The 19,667-nt window shown below is 33.6% G+C and overlaps 2 protein-coding genes across 3 annotated transcripts; one reads left to right on the top strand and one right to left on the bottom strand.

Annotated features, from left to right (window-relative positions):
* The first annotated feature begins 1,571 nt into the window (after nucleotides 1–1,571).
* Nucleotides 1,572–7,864, top strand: LOC131958346 (serine/threonine-protein kinase 16-like). The gene is made up of 7 exons (XM_059323323.1): nucleotides 1,572–1,684; nucleotides 5,319–5,559; nucleotides 5,703–5,842; nucleotides 6,020–6,140; nucleotides 6,230–6,325; nucleotides 6,771–6,898; nucleotides 7,085–7,864. Exons 1-7 carry the CDS (start codon nucleotides 1,608–1,610, stop codon nucleotides 7,209–7,211), a joined length of 930 nt encoding a protein of 309 aa, XP_059179306.1. The 5' UTR covers nucleotides 1,572–1,607; the 3' UTR covers nucleotides 7,212–7,864.
* A 1,697-nt stretch (nucleotides 7,865–9,561) lies between these two features.
* LOC131958345 (uncharacterized) lies at nucleotides 9,562–19,307 on the bottom strand. 2 transcript variants are annotated; one of them, XM_059323321.1, is made up of 11 exons: nucleotides 19,158–19,307; nucleotides 13,755–13,861; nucleotides 13,355–13,501; nucleotides 13,090–13,242; nucleotides 12,354–12,448; nucleotides 11,420–11,543; nucleotides 11,133–11,234; nucleotides 10,744–10,812; nucleotides 10,244–10,384; nucleotides 9,828–9,903; nucleotides 9,562–9,688 (listed from the first exon to the last, which is right to left on the bottom strand). In XM_059323321.1, exons 1-11 carry the CDS (start codon nucleotides 19,186–19,188, stop codon nucleotides 9,612–9,614), a joined length of 1,122 nt encoding a protein of 373 aa, XP_059179304.1. In that variant the 5' UTR covers nucleotides 19,189–19,307; the 3' UTR covers nucleotides 9,562–9,611. The 2 variants fall into 2 exon arrangements, with proteins under 2 accessions (XP_059179304.1, XP_059179305.1); XM_059323322.1 differs by having other exon boundaries at nucleotides 19,167–19,307.
* Between the last annotated feature and the right edge of the window lie 360 nt (nucleotides 19,308–19,667).

The following is a 19,667-nucleotide window of genomic DNA, read 5'->3' as shown; positions in this document are numbered from 1 at the left end:
TCCTCATCTATCACCAACAAACAATTTTTCCTTAGACAAAAATATCTCCGCGGGCCGGATGAGAGGACTTCGTAGTTTGGAGACCCCTGCCCTAGATCTAGTAATATTGTAAGGTTAGGTATTGCTTATTTCGGCTAATGATAGAGGAAATACGCAACGTGCTTAGATTCTCTCACATCCGGTTGAGGATATATATCTATCTTCTATATATATAATTGGTTGAGGAAGAGGCAAAAACAGCTGGGCTCTCATGCAGAGTTTCTTCCAGGCATCTCTTCGGGGGGGGGGGGGGGGGGGCGAAGCCCCCCCGAAAATTTTTTACCGCCCCCCCGAACGAAATGAAATTTATATAATTTATATAGAAAATATATACTTTTAACAGTGTCCGCCCCCCCGAAGAAAGTTTACCGCCCCCCCGAAGATTTCAAGTGCCCCCCGGAGAAAAAAGTCTGGAAGAAACACTGCTCTCATGGGCACAGATTGGAGGAGCAGCCCAAAACCGAGTCCGCTGGAGATGTGTGGCTGCAGCCCTTTGCTCCCCAGGGGCCATAAAGGAGTGATGATGATGATGATGATGATGATGATGATGATATATAATTCTCTTCTGGGAGACGCGAGAAAACAAGCTGTAAGCGCGCTCCCCTACCACCCCACCCCTACATGGTCTGGTGAGCTTTGGTTCACGCTAAATGTTTACAGTCGTAGAGCCGGGTTTAGTGACGGCTATTAGGGGCAGATAATTTAGTTTGAAACGATTTTAAACTTAGGGGAGGTAACTAAGAGGAGGCTGCTTTCACGGGGGTGGGGGTGTAGCGTAGGGGTTGGAGGAAAGGAGGGTGGGGGTAGTATCATCCTTAACGACCTACTGATAGTGTTTTAAAGCAGATATTTTCAGTGGCAGCATTGGTACTGTCGAATTCACAAATTATGAATTACTGAAAAGTAGAAAATAAAACAACTAAATAGCGGCGTATGATATGCCGCGGGTCGGCTCGTAATATATATGTATATATAACAAGAACAGTGTTAATTTCCTATACAGGATTGGAGAGGATATAAGACGTGTTTATTTCTTCTAGTGTGACAAATTTGTTCTGAAATATGCATAAAAATCGTTTTAATAAATAACAAGCTTTTTATATTATGAATATGTAGGCCTAATAATAATGCACTCAAAAGAAGAAAATAAACGATTTTCTTTAAATATATAAAAATGAACAACAATTCAAAGAACTAAACATAAAACTAAAAGTTAAAAGAGTGGATCCAGTGTTTCTTCCAGACTTTTTTCTCCGAGGGGGGGGGGGCACTTAAAATTTTCGGGGGGGGGGGGGGTAGACTTTCTTCATGGGGGGGGGGGTGGTGACTGTTAAAAGTATATATTTTCTATATAAATGTCATTTCGTTCGCGGTGGGGGGGGGGGGCGGTAGACTAAATCTTTTTTTCTGTCTTTTTTTGCGCGCAATTATATAAATAATTGTTATTAAACGTTTTTTATGCATTTTTAAAAATCGACTGAAACTAAATAAAGTAGTGTACGGTAATTAGTATGATCTTTGTGATTCATCGACTGCTAGATCTAGTTCCAACTAAAAAGTTATTAAAAATGGGTTGTGTTTGTGGCAGAGAATCCCTTACTGTAGAAAACCGGAAATTTTTTATAAAACAGCGACTTGGTGAAGGGTACATTTTTTTAAATACTGTTAAATAGTACTAGATCTAGATATAGATCTAAATCCTGTTGTGTTTACTACTAAATCACTACAAATTAGCATTTTCATTCTGTACTAGATCTAGATCTAGAGTCTACTTGATGGGGGGGAGGGGGGGGGGGGTTGAATTGCAAAGACTGAAAACTGAAGTTTATTTTTGTATTGTTGGTAAGATAAAAGTAGCCTCACGTCACGGTTGCTAACATTTTTAAATCCAATAGGTCAGTAGGCCAGGGCTCCTTTATGTACAGATTAAAAATTTACCCTAACAAATTTGCTGATGATTGAATCTTGGCTTGAACGATTTCTTTCTTATTATATAATACTAGAATACCCGTCATTCGTTGGATAACTGTGGGTTTCGGGGGTCATCCATCAAAAAACATCACGTCTGTCACTCAGAGGCATAGCGACCCTTCCCGGCGTCCGGGGACAAACTTTTCGATTTGAACCCACCCCCGCAAGATTTTGATTTGCAACCCCCCCCCCTCAAACTTTTGATGTGCACCCCCCCCCCACTCAAACTTTCGATTTGAGCCCCCCTCAACCTTTCAATTTATTTTACCAAACCATTTTGGCGCCCCAACATATGTCCCCCCCCCCCGCCCCCTTCCCCCCTCCACCTCCCCCCGCCTCCCCTCCCCTCCCCCCGCCTCCCCTCCCCCTCCCGCCCCCCCCTCCTCGCTACGCTACTGCAGTGTCACTTATCGTTACAAAAAAACAGACCCCACATTCAAAAATATGTTTTTTATCTTTTAAAAACACCGAAAACACCGATTTCGGACTATCCCTTCATATACTGACGTCACAGGTGACCTACTCAACTCTACTTCACCTGCCCAGTGTCCCGCCAAGTCTCAGACGACATGTTTTTATCGTTTAAAAAACGATTCCAGCCGCGCATGTCCCTGACAACACTATCCTTTCATATGCTTAGGACAAAGAAACAGATGAACTCTACTTCACCTGCCCTGTATCCTGCCAAGTTCAGATAGGCAACTTTATCATTCACATCTAAAAAAAAAAAAAAAAATAAAAAAAAAAAATATCATTGACATATTGGTCTAGAACCTGTGCCACCCGCATGAGAGCAGACTACGCTACCAACTTAGCTATTTACTCGTGACGTCACAAATGAATTTTTATACTATACTTTTGAGTCTCCGCGCATAGATCTAGATCTAAGTCTAGTAGTAGAATCTAGTAACTTTCAAATTAAATTTTATCTTAAATTAGCCAAACAAAGATTTATATAAAATAATTAAGGCCTGAAATAGATTCTAGATGTAGAATTTACATTAAGTCTAGATCTAGAATTTACATTGAGTCTAGTGACCTAGATCTAGGCTAGATCTAGGCTAGATTCATAACTTTCCTTCGACAGCTGATCTTTAGATCTAGAGAAATTTATTGTAAAACTAAATGAAAAAAGACAGTTTAAAATTGATATAAGTGTTGGAACGTAATAAATACAGCAAAGGGACGTATTGTTAAAGTTATGACCGACAGAAAATTAGATTTAGAACGCGTTAAACTTTTGAATGGGAACACAATTTTCTTCGATAGACGCCGCCATTTTATTGTACCAAAAAGTAAACACATCAAGGGACGTCACTATTCCCACAAAGTTTAGTCAATGTTTTAACATTTAAAAAAAAAATGGGTTACTCTACGTATGAATAAATCAATAAATTAATTAACGTCTTTAAATAAATTTGTGATTAACAGTCTGTCTGCATTTAAAAATTATTCTCTACCTACATACTATTTTACAGCTTTCCACGATGAGTGCAACCATGAGCAATAGTCAATCAGACAAACAAACAAAAAAATAAATATTCAAACATGTAAACAAACTTGACTTTTAGTAGTATATAGATAGATACTAGCCGTCCCGGCCAGGCCCTGCTATGGCTTCTGTGAAAAACCTTTCTGTTAAAGACCATTACCTGTGTGTTTAGTAATCATCATAAACCCGGCATTGCCCACCCAAACCACAACCAACCAAACGCAAACATAACGTTAACACAATTACAAATACAAACAAAAACAAAAACCTAACAACAAACCCAACCACAATCACAAACACCAATACAAGCACAAAGAAAAAACAAACAAAAAAGCAAACAAAAACAAAAACCTAACAACAAACCCAACCACAACCACAAACACCATAAAAACACAAAGTAAAAAACAAAGTGCTCACAGTCTAGCCCGGGGCAGAATCGCCTGTTCCAGCTTAATAATCGACTATAATACCCCAACTTATTCATAGTCTTTTGCACTCACTTAAACGAACGTAGGTGCCAAACCAAACCAAATGAACAATTATAATACTCCAAGCTTATTCGTAAAATACCTACAACATTTGCACTTGATCCATCCCCGCTAATTATGTAATTATTTTTTTCCCCAACACCAAAACAAAGTAATAAAAAGTAAATTCTTTTCCACTAATGCAATGTTTTATAAAGGGAAGTAATTGTGTTTTCCTAATTTATCAAAGGGAAGTAAGTGCTAAAGGACTAAATATAAATAATTTTCAGACATAATTAGAATTTTTGTTATTTTTTTAAATTTGTGTTTAATGAACATGCCGACAATTATTACTATCAGTTTGAAAAATGAAAATTATTTCCAAACACTTTCAATAGTAATTTTTTAACTCATAAATTAAGACTAAGAGCACAATAATAGTCTAACACTAAAATCCATAGAAGTATGTCAACGACAAACAAATTTATTTTTACATACAGAATTGAGCTTTATATATTAGATTGGCAGACTTGGTTGATCCTTGTTCAAAGCCATTTTCAAATTTTGACATAATTTATTGTTGTAGATTCTTACTGGTTTTTGAAGTTTTCATTAGTTATTTGATCTAAAACTATTATCATTTTTTATCATATAGGTCTTGGGCTATATAATACATAATAAATTATATTAATAAATTAATGTGGACCATAATGTTCAATAGAATTAATAAATTAGTTTTGATATTGCCTATATTTGTAAGAAACAAAGTCCTAAATATATAGAATCTAGGCCTATAGCCAAAATTTAAAAAAACAATTTGGGGAGAATGTTTATACCGGTGTCTGATAATGGAATCTTCTTTAAAAAGGGGTGTTAGGTTACTGTTAGTTAACTAAATGCACACATGACTATCTAATGTCAATGCTAACCTTTTCCCTAACCCCAACCCTGGTCCTACCATACGCCTAACCCTAATTTCTAACCATAAAATTAGTCGACATTACAATACTACTAACAACCCAATACCCCTTTTTTAAAGAAGATTCCATTATCGGACACAGGTATCTATAATCATCCACAATGGGAATGTGAATTATATACATTATAAATTATATACATTTTCATGCATGTAAAATAATTTTATTTTTTTCAAATTTTTTTTATACAAGTTCAAAGCTTAAAAAAAAGTAGTAGGCTCTGTCTTATTGGCACCAGCTCTCCATAAAAGCTACATCTTTAGAGGGTTAATAACAGAGGGTCTGCTTTCAAATCTATTAATGTAAAAAAAAGATAGGCTGTCAATAATTATTCTTTATAAGGCTGTAGGCCTATATTCTTTTTATTTTCAGAGGCTTTAGCTTTGTGGACTTGGTTGAGGATTCACAGACACACAAAGCCTATGCACTTAAAAGGATTTTGTGTCACTCAAAGGAAGAGGAACACATTGCTTTACAAGAAATACAGATTATGAGAGAGATCAGCCACCCAAACATAATTCCATTAGAGTGTTACAGTATAAACAAAGTTGATGTTCACACAAAAAGTGTGGATATTACTTGTGAAGTGTTTTTAGTAATTCCATTATATCGAGTAAGCATGTTACATTTTAAAATTAATTTGTTTCTTAAAATACAAATCCATGCTGTTTCCTGAGTAGAGATTTTTTTTCAATCTCACATGCATAAAACAGATTTATTTTTTATCTCTAAACTTGGTTATTTGTATTACCACAGAAAGGAACTTTGCAAAATAGAATTGAGACATTGAAACTTAAAGGAGAACATTTAGGGGAGGAAACTATTTGGAAACTTATGTTAGGAATTTGTCAGGGAATCAAGGCAATGCATGACCACAATCCTCCTTATGCACACAGGTAAATTAAAACTCAATATTAGTCACTCTACCAATGTTATAAAGCTTTTGATTGCAGCATGTAAAAAATAAAAATTAATGAAAAGCTTCAATCAATCTGCACTAATGAATTTTTAATTTTGAAATAGATGTTAGCAGTTTTTAATTAATCATAAATTGTGCTTTATTTTACACATAGAGACATAAAGCCAGACAATGTGATGACACAAGAAGATGGAACACCTGTTGTGATGGACCTTGGTTCAGCAGCACCAGCTCGCCTGTTTATTAAAACTGCCAGGGATGCTTCTTCATTGCAGGTCTGTGTATACAAAATACATTTTTCTTTCTCATTCCTCTTTTTGTTTTCTTTTTTTATCCTCTATATCTTAGGTGTTTTCTACTGCAGGACCTAGCAGCAGAACGCTGTTCCATGCTTTATCGTGCTCCAGAATTGTTTACAGTAGAAACGAATACTTCCCTAGATGAGCGGACTGACATATGGGTATGTAATTATCTTTTTAAAGATTAGGAGGGCATAGTCAGATGGTATAGTGCATGACAGCCAACTGGAAAGTCTTGAGCTTAGATCACTGGCTTGAGTCAGTAGGACATACCAAGTCCACTCTGCTCTAATGGGTACCTGATTTATGTTAAGGAAAGGTGGCTGGGCATAGTGCTAACCACACTATCCCATTATTTTCCTAGATCACAAAACCAGAAATTTACTTCATGTTCCATGTGAACAGCCACCTCCAAAAGGGCTACATAGAAATTTTTTTTAAAAGCAATTATTTTATCAATAAGATTGTGTAGAAATTAAAGTGTTGATTTGAATTATCAAGAAAAATCTATAGCGATTTGGTATATTTTGTTTTTAAAATCTAAACTAACAAAAACTAGTTATCCTAGAATTAATAATTGATTAGGATCATTTTTTTTATTTACAGTCCTTAGGGTGTGTTTTATATGCCTTGGCCTATTTGGAATCACCCTTTGAAAGTGCTTATCAACATGGAGACAGTCTAGCTTTAGCAACTATGGCTGGCAAAATAACATTTCCTGACAATACTCAGGGGTAATTTTTATTTGTGTTACTTATTATCACCATTAACTTTCAATATAAATCTTTATGCAGTATTTGATACAATCATAAATATTTTAAAAAAAGATTCATGTTATTCATTTTTGTCACATTTTCCAAATGACTGTACAGATTTTTCAACTTGCCAAATCTAATAACAATTATTCTATATCTTTTCAGTTATTCAAATAGCATTCCTGAAACAATTTTGTGGATGTTGAAACCAAAACAAACTGAAAGACCATACATTGATCAAGTGATTGAAAAAATACATGATATAAAACATGTATATGAAAATCGTGTATGACCCACTTTACTGTTGTGAAATTGCTTGTATAACAGTTTTCTTATAAATGTTATTAATAGATTTGTTATTAATCTTACATCAGCCTTACAGTTTGTGTTCTGCTAAACAGTGTAAAGAGATGAAAGCAAAGTATGAGCCATGAAAAATGTCTTGTGATCACCTGTCCTTAACCCTTTACTTTCCAGGCATTAAATACATTTTTACTTCCCATATGGCCAAAATGTCAAAGCAATTTCAACCATGATACTTTTTTAAAAACAAAACTATTTAATAATATTTAAATACATAAAAAAAAAAGAAAATTAAGCATAGTGCAAGAAAATGGACTGGTTTTATAATGTTTTTTCTAAATAGCCTAACGATTTACAAGTAATAAATAGAAAAAATAATTAAATGAAAACAGTTCACTGTTAATTACATTATAAACAAAACCCCATTCATTTTCAGAGGCATTTCAATAATATATAGAAAATTGACAACTTATTAGCTAGAATAATAAGAAAATGTAAATAAAACTTATTAGGATTATACCACAGAAGAAAAATTCTGGGTGCACTGGACTGTAAAGGATTAATACTCTTCATCAAGCTGTAATTTTTTGCAAATGCTTGACACTTCATAATAATTATCTCTAATTAGTAAAAATATATGATTTAATATGGACTTTTTAATGTGTTATTAAAAGAAGTTCATTTTAGTAAAGGTTATATTGTATTTAAAAAAACTGTTTTGTCAGACAAAAGGAATTTTTTCAACCTTAAGAACACTTATTGTATGTTAGATTGTAAGATTTTATTTCAAATTATGCTTAAATATTTTGTCTCAATGCGCACCCTAAAAGATCTGACCCTATACTTTTGTCAAGTTATTACATTCCAGTTATTTCTATACATTTGTTAATGCTTTTTAAATTAAATCTTTGCATGCTTTAGGTATTTATGCCTATGTTGAGGATGGTGCAATAATAATCAGGTTTTACTCTTTTAATGAAGTATTTATTGTTAATGTTTTAAAACGATTTTATCACTTCCTTTTATGTACAACCATTACATTTTTTTAAAAATTGACAACTAGATTAAAAACCTTATGTATCATCATTTCAAGCATGTTGATTTTTGACACAGTAATATTTTTAATAAAAGTAAAGTCTTACTTTTAATTTTTCTAGCCCCATGAAACATACTTCTTTACTTTTCTATTCCCTTCCTGTGCACATAGTTGTGTACAATTCCATCATACTATAATTCTAAATTTAATTACAAAACAATGCAATCAACCTTTAATCGCAGTTTCTGGGCAGAATGTTCTAGCTTGGTTATTGTTGGCTGAGTCTGAGATTGATGTAGTTAAACTGTTTTGGCAGAAATTTTAACCATAATCACAAGCTCTATTGGAAACAGATGAGTCTAATCATTAGGTCAAAATATTAATGGCTTGAATCTGATAGATGGGTGATTTCGCCTGTGTTTGACTGATACTTTTAAAAGATTTGTTCATGAATTTTTTATATTTGTATTTTTCTGTGTATACTTATGGAAATTCAATATGGAAAAGAAGTAATGAATTTTAAAATGTCTAGAAATCAATAGCTGGTTTTCTTTAAATTCTGGTAAAGAAATGTCCATAAACTAATTGCCATCATCCCATGTTGCACTGTATAATTTAATAATGTGATGATAAAGTATGTTACAAATCAATTTTTAGAAGACTGCAAGGGTGATAGGACAAGTTAATCTTTTTTTCTTCTGTACTTTTATGTATTCATACAGCCTCTTTCAAATATAGTTGGGGTGCAAGGGGAGTTTTGTTGGGAATGATTTAATCAGCTTAATACTACTATAGTTTGTTTTAAGTGAAGAAAACCTGGTTAAAGTTTGTGCACAAAAATATGACAAATTAGCTGCTTAAAAAAATATTTCAAAACCTTTTTTTATTTTAAGTGCTTATGATTTGTTCTGTAACTTAATGTTTGTGAAGGGTTATGGGGTTTTACTGGTTTTGATGGTTTCTCTCCCATAAAATAATAAGTCTTGTTAAAGCATCAGAAAAATAATTTAAAAAGTAATAAACACCAATCTCCATTGACAGGTAATTTTTATACATCCATTCCAAGGAGTGTCAAGGTTTTTATTACTGAGAAACTAGTAAACTTTCAGTTTATAAGATCTATGTGCATTCATTCTATAATTTTTCTTTAAATGTCTTGAGTATGAAACTTTGTCAAATGTTCTAAAATATTAAATTATGATTAATAAATTTAATATAAGACTGAGGGAACTGTGAGTTACATAATTCAGCTAACAGAGAAGTAAGTCAAGTATTAAAATGTGATCATGTTAAAAGGAAGACTTTTTTTTGTATGTATATTTATTGAATAAAAACAATTTCTGCAAACAGGTGTTATTGGTCCATGTCTTCTTCCCCAGAGCTTTCAATTTCAAAAGGTTCCATTTTATCCTGACCATTTTCCTCTGGTTCTGGAAAAACAAAAACATTTATTTACAGAGCTTTAAAAATATTACTGTGAGTATTACAAGTTCTGGATAAAGAAAGTTTGACTTTGTATAACAAGTTCTGGATAAAGAAAGTTTGACTTTGTATAAAACAAATTTTTACCTGGACCTAGTTCTTTCAATAGTTCATCCATATGTCCAAGTAATGCAGCATCATCATATTTTATTTTGGCATAAACCTATATAATTTAATATAAAGAAAAATAAATATTTATTTAATAAAACTAATGTATTGGTGAATCAATTTTATTTGCCCTAACTATTTTATATTTCTGATTGATGAGTTGAGTAAGAATTGTAGTAGGAGTTAACCTAAATCAAGCATCCAGGATTCCTATTACTATCACAACGGTTAGTATTACTCATTGTTAATCAACATAAAACCACTTGTACCATTTTCAGTGAGTAATTATGTAACATAGTTTTGTTATCCAAATGTTCCTTTAGTACGAATGTCAATTTTCAAAGCTATATAAATGGTTATAATATAAAATCATTTTACAGAAAAGCTTATCCCACCTCTTTGCCTTTTTCCAAATAGTGTCTAGCATTACTGTAATATTCTGTTCCTTGCAGATAATTAGCCCATCCTATCAGGTACCACACATCTGGTACTTCATCATCTTCATCAAGCAATGTTTCTAGGACATCTGTAGCCAACTGTTGAAAATAAATGAGCATAGTGACAGACAGTACTAGGGGACAAACAATGTGCTAAGATGGGGGCAGAGAGAAAATCCAGTCAGGTAGAAACAAACAAGTAATTGTTTCTGCACATGGATGCAAAAAAAAAACTTGCTTCTACATTACTTTGAGGTCTGCCTAGCTAATGGGTATCACTCTAGCCCAGAACTCCATAAAGCTGACTTTAAATGAGCTACCAGTTTATTTACTTTAGCCCCAGGAGATAAAACACATTATACATTTTTTAAACACAACATACACTTTAACACATTCTAAAATTACAGAGATCAGCTTTAATAAATTAATATTCACATCTATGTTTAATAGCAACTTACCTCATACTCTTCAACTTCAATAAGAATTTTACCACACTGTAGCCTTGTACTGAAGGATAGAGGACACAGCTGAAAATTATTTTGTTTAAAAAAGGAGAAAAATATAATCTTTCTGACAAACAGGAAGTCCTAAAATAGCAACATTTTTAATCAAACATAAAAATGTCATAATCAAACTATGCTTAAAACCTAATTGTTTTTTTTGTTAAAACCAATTAGCAAACATGGTAAACACCATGGCTAATTGTTATATGGGAGTACAATAATAATGTACAGAACGAACCTTGAAGGCTCAATGAATTATTGACAAAAATAATGGCAACAAATATGGTCAGAAATAAACAAGCTTGTACTTAAGAGAAATTTTTAGTCAAGCATGCATGACTTACTTCAACAGGATCAAAATCTTCATCATTTACAGCATCAGTATCTGCTTTCAAAAATTTAGGAAGCCACAGGGATACACTTTTCTTCATAACTTCTTTTGCTTCCTGAAAAAAAAATCAATGAACCAACAATATGAATGGTTATTTTATGTATAATATATAATAACATATGTAAGTCAATCCCTATTTAAAATAATCTTAAAAAAAAAAGATTTATTATAAGAATAAGCAAACTAAAAGTAAATAATTTTAAGCTAATTTTAAGTTAACTATATATTATTAATACTTACTTCTTTTTCATCCTTTGACAAAAGATAATTTGCTTTGAGCTGGAGAGCTTCTGGGCTATCTGCATCAGAAGCCAAAGCTTTTTCAACAAATTCTTTACATTTTTCTTCCGCAGAATCATCAAAACTGTAGGAAAAAAAATTATAAATAGAAAAATTCTTTAAAACCTGCATGAATGACCACATTAAACTTAATTGTGTTTTGTTTTATAAAGGAAAAGTGCAACCTAAGACACACAAAAATACAATGGACACGAGCGAGAAAACTCTCAAAGGTATTTGAGAGGTGTATAAATTAGTTTAAAAATCAGGCACGGCGTAGTTACAATTAATATGGTTATAAAATCCTGTCTGTCTGGTTTATTTCGGACTTTACTAAAGATTGGGTCTATTTGATGTTTTAAAAATTTTCGGTAACTAATTGAAAATTTAAAAACAAGCCAAAACAATTTGGTTTTCACGTGTAATGGCGACATAAACAATGGCATCCTGCTATTGGATAGGCCGACATTGATTTTATTGTACACATTGTAAGCTAAAAATAGAAAACTAGGTCATGGGGTTTTTAATTTGCATTGTTATTTAAAAACTTGATCTGCAAAGTTTTGTAAACAAATAGTTATCGATCACTAAGTTACTGTACAGCCAATCAATATTTGTCTTACGAAAGTGAAACATCCGGTTTTAACTTAGGCTTGATGAAAATAAATAGAAATGTAGCCTTAAACTCAACAAATTATTTTCAAGTTCTCTGGATTTGCAACTTTTATAGCATTTATTCTAAAAATATAAAAATTCTAAATTAATTTTAGGCTTAAGTTTTTATTTTTTATTTTTTTTTACGGTCTAAATCTAAAAAGCACGTTTTTATTCCATGTCAACAATATTATGGAAGGAATCTCGTCAACTCGCTCGCCTCCATTTGTTCGAGGCATACCAACAATCCGTAAGGTAAATTTCTGCTATTGCACAATAAGCACTTGCGATATCTTTGTCACTTGCTGTTCTGGTATCAGCACAAACAGCTGCAGCCTGTAGAGATAACATTTTATTCTATAATACTTTAATTTGGGCAGTTGGTATTTGTTGCTGTATACATACTGATTTGGGACACTGTGGCCTTGCGGTAAAGCTTTTAGACAACTAACACAAAAATCTCGAGTTTGAATCCAGGTTCAACTCAGTAGAACATCCCTGAGTTCACCCAATGGGTAGCCTACCTAGCTCACGTTAGGGAAAGTAAAGGCGGCTGGGCACAGTGCTGACCACTCTATCCCTTCATATGCCGGGGTCATAGAAACAGGTAAATTCAACTTCTCTTGCACCATAGGCAGTAAGGTTCGAAAAGGGAACTTTACTTACATACTGATTTGACTGATTGGATATAAACTATATACATATTTATATAGATATAAATAAAACACAGACAGATGCATGCATTAGTGTAATAATTATCTACATTTATTTTGTTAGGGCAGTGAAATATTTATTATTTTAGATAAGTTGAGAAATGCCTTAGTAAACATAGTACCACTTAAACTAGTTTTTATTATGTCTTTTTTAAACTAACAAGCATTTGTCAGAATTTGTTTTTCCTTATACCTATTGAAATCAGAAAGATATTTTGAAGGACACTTGGATTTCTTTGAAACTTCAAAAAAAAAATATTATACCTCTTCAGCAGCTTTCTTATCTTTTTCTTGGATCATAATTTCAATTCCTTTTTTATAGCAATCAACTGCATTAGATCCCTCCATCAGTTGACCCATGGTCATGTATTTTGAAAACCCGGAGTTAGGAGAAAGTTCTATTGCTCGACCAAGACACTGGCAGGGATAAACATTAATGTAGTAAGTTAATTAGCTATGTAATTACTAGCTGCATGGCCAGCAAGACTAATTAAATTGCTATTCGTGTTTTCATTACAGTATATATTACATGTTTTGCTGCTTCCAGATTTCCAAGTTCAATGAGCAATGAAGCAGAAGTTTCTAATGCCCTAAGATTGTCAGGCTCTTGCTCTAATGCACGTTGACAAAATTTCTGAGCTAGTTCATAGTTGAATTCATCAATTAGCTGTTCTGCCTAAAGAAAATGCCAAAAAAAAAAAAGATAAATGAAAATTAATATATTCTTGTGTTAGTAACTTATGAAGTAAACATAAATTAATTAGGTTGCAGTTGTGTGTAAAGGGAGCTAATAATAAGAATGAGGTAATTCCATTTTTAGTCAAATGTGGACTCTGTATAGCTTTAAGATTAAGAAACCACCCCTCCAACACTTACAACATCATTTATAGAACAGGCATGTAGTTATTTGTAAGTTTAATTTTACTAACCTTACTAATTAATTTGTCTACTGAATGCAGGTCAGAATTGCTGGTTTGTCTTTGGCTCTCATCTTGAACAGCTTTAGAATTCTTTTTGATATTTTTTGGTTTCTTACCTTAAAAATTTGTAATCATAGACATGTATACAATATAAATGAATAAGTGTAAGCCACAAGGGAAAAATGAGTTAAAAAATAAATCACAGGATGACATGATCTAAATGAAAGACAAACATGATTCAGATTATATCACATTTAAGAGATTATGATTAATAAGAATCCTAAAGGCTAAAAATGTATTATTATGCATTACTCACTGACATGTCAATGATTACAAACTATGTGCTTATATGATTTTGTGACAACTTTGTGTATTAGACCTGTTGTGAATTTCATGGATTTCTTTTACCTCTTTTCATTTAGATATGGATTTATGATTTTGTGACAACTTTGTGTATTAGACCTGTTGTGAATTTCATGGATTTCTTTTACCTCTTTTCATTTAGATATGGATTTATTTTGAACTGAATGAATGTAGGTAACCAAAATTTTAAATATTATGCGATGGTCTGGTGCTCTTAATTTTCTTCTTAATTCCTTGAATTATTTCCGATATATTCTTAGGTAGAATTATTTAAATAATCTAATTTACTTTGAAAATTGACAAAAGCAGCGCTTGTCAGTTTACTGCCAAACAAGTTGAAATAGGCATAAAATGACCAAATTAAATATAAGATAAAAATTTGGTTAACTTGTGATGAATGTTGTTTAGTCTAGTTGTCGCTATGCAAATAGAGCCTACTAACAATAGTAAAGATTCCTATTATACCAAGCAATCCATTTGGTAGATGAAGTAGAGTTCTTAATTTCTTGACCTTGGCATATAAAGGGATGGGGTGGTCGGCACTATACCAAGACAACTTTACTTCCCCCAATGTAAGTTAGGTACTCATCACAGCCGGGAGAACTCAGGTAAGTCCAACAGTCACAAGTGCAAACCAAGATCCGAACTTGAGACCTTCAGGCTAGAAGCCAAATGCTCTACCATTCCACTATGATGTCCCTAAATACTATAGTAGGCCTAAAGTAAAAATAAAAATAACCTTTATAGCAACAAGCTTTTAAATGCACTGAAAATAAAACTAATTTGCTTTCTATCATAAAAGCTTTTGTTGCTAACATATGTAAAAGATCTCAGGAGCGACCAACGCTTTTATGAAGAAAAAAAAATAGTTTTATTTTCTTATTTTTAGTGCATTTAAAAGCTTGTTGCTATAAAGTATTTTTAAAAATTATTTTCTACTTTTTAGTGATTCCTAATTTATGAAGTCAACACAACTAAAAATATTTGCTTTAAAACACCATGAGTAGCTCGCAATATCTGAAAGACAATAATCTGTCTCTGGGATGCAGTCGCCCGTGATCATTTTTTACAAACGACTGCAAGTTCTAAACCTTTTACCTCTCCTTAAAAACTTTATTATCTGCCCTTAATAGCTTTCACTAGATCGGCCGGCTCTACGATTGTAAACATTGGGTGTGAACCAAAGCTCACCAGACTGGTCGGGTGATAGCTTCTGGCTACTTATCTCCCCTTATGTTATTGAATATAATAATCTATCGAGTGATTTAATTTTGTTAGCTCCCTAAGTTTCACACCACTTTAATTAATCTTTAATGGCTATTTAAACATTTAATCAAATTTAAAAATAATTAGACTTGTATTGTCATCGAAGTGGAACATATTTGGAAAGTTTGAAAGTGGGGTCGGCGTGGTCGAGTCGGTAAAAGCTCATGGTTGCTAAACCGAAAAGTCCCGAGTTCGAACCCTCGGGCAGATGAGGCTCGTTAGCTGGGGACAGCCACTCGTCTAGGAGAGACAACTCCAAAATTAAACAACTGCTGCCTTGTAGTTTTTTCTTGGTTGGACAAAGGCTATGGAAGCAAATCCAAAAAGAAAAGCAGGCTGAAATCGGAGTCAACGGCCTCAATGGCGCATAACCAGTTGACACGTAACGCTTAATTGTGTTGGAGGCGTGGTCGAGTCGGCAAAAAGCTCATGGTTGATAAATTCGAACAAAGTCTCGAGTTCAAACGCACTGGCAGATAAATCTCGATCCCCTTCAACACTAATAATTAAGAACGAAGAAGAAGAAGAAAAAAGCTGCAAAATTGAGTTACAAGATTTGCCCCAAACAGACATTGCAAAATAAATATAAGCTTGTAAAAAATAGATTTAGTCCAATTTAGGTCTACTTTTTTTTTTTGCAAAGGGATACTGAATAGCAATAGGTTAATATAACTAATTGGATCTAGATCTCTAGAACAATTTGAAATTCAGATAAACATCTGACTACAGTTCTACTAAAGTAGTCTAACAAAGTAGAAAGTAGTGGTAGTGTACTCAGGTCATTGTCACTGTGTAAGACTGTAGACAAGAATGACGAGAGAATCTAGCCCCTACTGAGTCTACTATGTCGTTTATTATATATGATTGATTATTATATAGTCCTACTTAAATGGACTGTGTATTCAGATGGTAGAAATGTGGTAGAGCTTACGACTGCCACCTTGAAAGTCTCAGGTTTGGATCCTAGGCTCAAGTCTGTAGAAGAAGTCCCGGAGCCCAACCCGCTCTGATTAAAACCTGACCCTCGTTATGTAAAGTAAAGAAGGATGGGCATAGTTCTGACCACATAGATCCCTAGTATTGAAACAGACAAAAATCTACTTCATCTGCCTCAGTTTATTCGGGTACCAATGGGAGATAATGAGAAGTCCCACTTGAACAGTAAATGGTGGGCATTGTTTGTGTTGGGTGTGGGGAAATTGCGAGACGCGAAAAGCGAAATGGCGAGGCGGGAAAATGCGAGAAGATCATGCGAGACATACCTGCGGAATCAAGGGTAAATAGCGAGACACTTTTTGCGAAAATAAGTTTTTTGCATGCTTATTTCATCTTTATTTATTTAAATTATTTTTTTTTTAAATAAACTAGCATGTAGCTATACCCTTTAACACGAGTGTTGTATGTTGTTATTTTTTATCTAGATTTTATTATATATATATATATATAGATAGATAGATACTAAGAAGATAGATAGATCTATATCTAGATCTAGATCTATTAAAAAATCCTAACATCGTTGCTGTGCTACTGTCATCGCCCGCTCTCGTTAGCGAGAGGAAAATCCCGTTTCAGTCGGCATTAATTTTAAAAATCTAGCCCGCTCATGTTTATACAAACGTGAGCTGTGTCATTGTGAATTGGTATAATTTTGTCAGCAGGAGAGATATTCTGCAACATGTATTCGTGGATTGTTGTACTTGCAAAAAGTGTAAAAGTATAAACAATTCTTAAAAGTGTAATTTATTTTTTATTAAGTAATTTTAATTACAAACAAAATTTACAAACAAAATCTTCTGAAACAGTCCTAGCATTAATCAAACACACCTCGTCACACCATCTTTCACACATAGTACATCCAACCCACCAGTTCATTAGACTCCCATTTATACTGCGCTAACACAGAACACGAATATGAACATAATGGAAAAAATGTGCGTCTGTAGATAATCTGAATAAAGTCCCATATGGACAAAACTACCATTTAATAGCTAAAAGGGGTCATCCATAAATGACGATTTTTACCCCCCTCCCCCTCCCCTCCGTCACACATTTTCACAAAAATCCAGACCTCCCTCCCACTAAAATGACGTCACACCTCAGTCTACAACCCCCCTCAAAATTGCAGTTGAATTTTTTTTTAAAACATCGATATTTTCCCAAAATCTTGTCTAATTTCTGTATTTTAATCAATTCCTATTACAATTTATGAAAACAGTTTTCTCAAACGCGAAAAACGTCTAAAATTCTTTTTCTAACATTGCTTTTTTATAGAGTGACTTCACATCTAACCCCCCCCTCCCCCTCATCACACATCGTCATAAAATTACAGACCCCCCCCTACGAGTGTGACGTCATTTATGGAAGACCCCAAATAACACCACCACCAAAACCAAAAAATTCAGATACGTTCAACTTGGTTTTAAAAATATTTGAAGTAGGGCCTATAGCTTACGATATAGCACGAGCAACTGATAATATCGGTGACGTCACTTTATTTTGTTGTATCCAAATGATGTAGGCATTTCCTTGTGCTTAGATTTATATGGTAAAAAAAGCTAGAAAAAAATCGTAGGCGGCGGCTATAATACAAAATTTCTATGCAACAATAGAAAATATGTTTGCGTCGGCAGCGGATCCGGGCACGGCGATCTTCAAAGACGGTAAATCAGGCGGCCTCGGCGTTCCACACAAAAGACAGAAGTTGATCTATCGTCGGCGGTATTTCCGTCGGTTTCGAACAAGGTGGTATTCTAAGTCGACACAAAAGATGGGGGGAGTTGACAAATCATCAGTATGTCTAGCCACGGAAAAATCGGAAGTTTTAACAATGTAAACGAAACGTCTTTGAAGTCTGGACCAAATACCACTGAAAATCGGGTGCGGTAAATTTTTCGCAGAAATCTTCGCATTTCAACACCACCCAGCGTAAGGATCGGCTTGTGGTAAAATGCGAGACAAAAAAGTCACGTGACCGACCGTTTTCGCGCCCTTCTCGCATTTTCCCGCCTCGCCATTTCGCTTTTCGCGTCTCGCAATTTCCCCACACCCGTTTGTGTTAGGCTAATAATGTTAGGCTTACTTGCTGATTTGAAATGGTAGTTCTGGATAAGCAAGTAGACTATTTTAAAAAGTAAACCTAGAATCTAGATCTTTGTGCCAAATATATTTTTTCTAATTTTATCTTAAAAGTTAAAATTTACCCAAAAAGCAAGGGGCCTTAATAACTACTTATAACTTAGTCTTTGCTTTGGCTCTCTTGAATCTGATTTTCCTAATTATTTAAAAAAAATGTATGCCTACTACTAGATCTAGACATATTTGTATTTACTATTTAGGCCTGCTCACCCCTACTGTATTATTAATTTAGGCCTAGCCTTAATTTAATTTTTTTTTCTTTATCATACTGAAATATTCTGAATGCCTAGCCTATCTAAAGTATCTATGGCCTATGGGCAGGTAAGGCCTATCTCACTTAAGTGACTTAACACTTTGCTGAGTTGACTGAATTGACTCTGATACTGATCATTTCTAGATTATCTCTAATCATTCTAAAATCTAAGAGTAAGACTACGACTATAAATTAGAGTCACTTGACTAAATAGTAAATGGCACTTGAATCTAAATTCTAAAATCTTAACAGAGAGTGGAATAGTGGAATAACTAAACAGAGAACAGCCAGAACAGGCCTGACAGAGTACACAGTACAGGGCCCAGGGCACTACTAAATATTCTAAAAATGTATGCCTATATTTATTCATATAAACCCAGGCATTTTGGGCCTACTTTGTTTACTCTTAATTTTTTTCCTTCCCATTATGCCAGTCGAAGCAGATAGTCTGTCTTTATTTGCGTTTTCTCTTTGATGATCATAGTCAACTTCTAAGTACAGTTTCTCAAAACCATGTTGTAGACCTAAATTTAGAATGGTTTAATTTTATTGAAAACATTCTATGCCAATTCACGATATTAAATTAGTTAATTTTTCTTTTCAGTTAGTTGTTATATATATCAAAATTTAAATTGTGCAGTATATACAGATAAAGATGTTTGGTAATTTCAAAACTAAAATAAAGTTCTCTTTGGAATAACAAAAAGGGATAATTGTTAGGTTTAGTTGTTGTTTAAAATGGTAGCAAGTTCAACCTGGCAATCAATGAAAAAAATGTAAGGGAAAACACTCAAAGAAAAATCTCGCACTAGTCTAATTGATTCAAATCCCCTTTCCCAAACCTAAACCTATGTTTCAAGTGGGAAAATACTTATTTGGCGTGTTTCTATCTAAATTTAAATGCA

This window comes from Physella acuta, unplaced genomic scaffold, assembly GCF_028476545.2.
Source record: "Physella acuta isolate Inbredline_101_S28 unplaced genomic scaffold, ASM2847654v3 ptg001319l, whole genome shotgun sequence".
Taxonomy (NCBI): Eukaryota; Metazoa; Mollusca; class Gastropoda; family Physidae; genus Physella; species Physella acuta.
The sequence above is the reverse complement of the archived record's forward strand: the minus strand, read 5'-3'. Positions and strand labels throughout refer to the sequence as shown.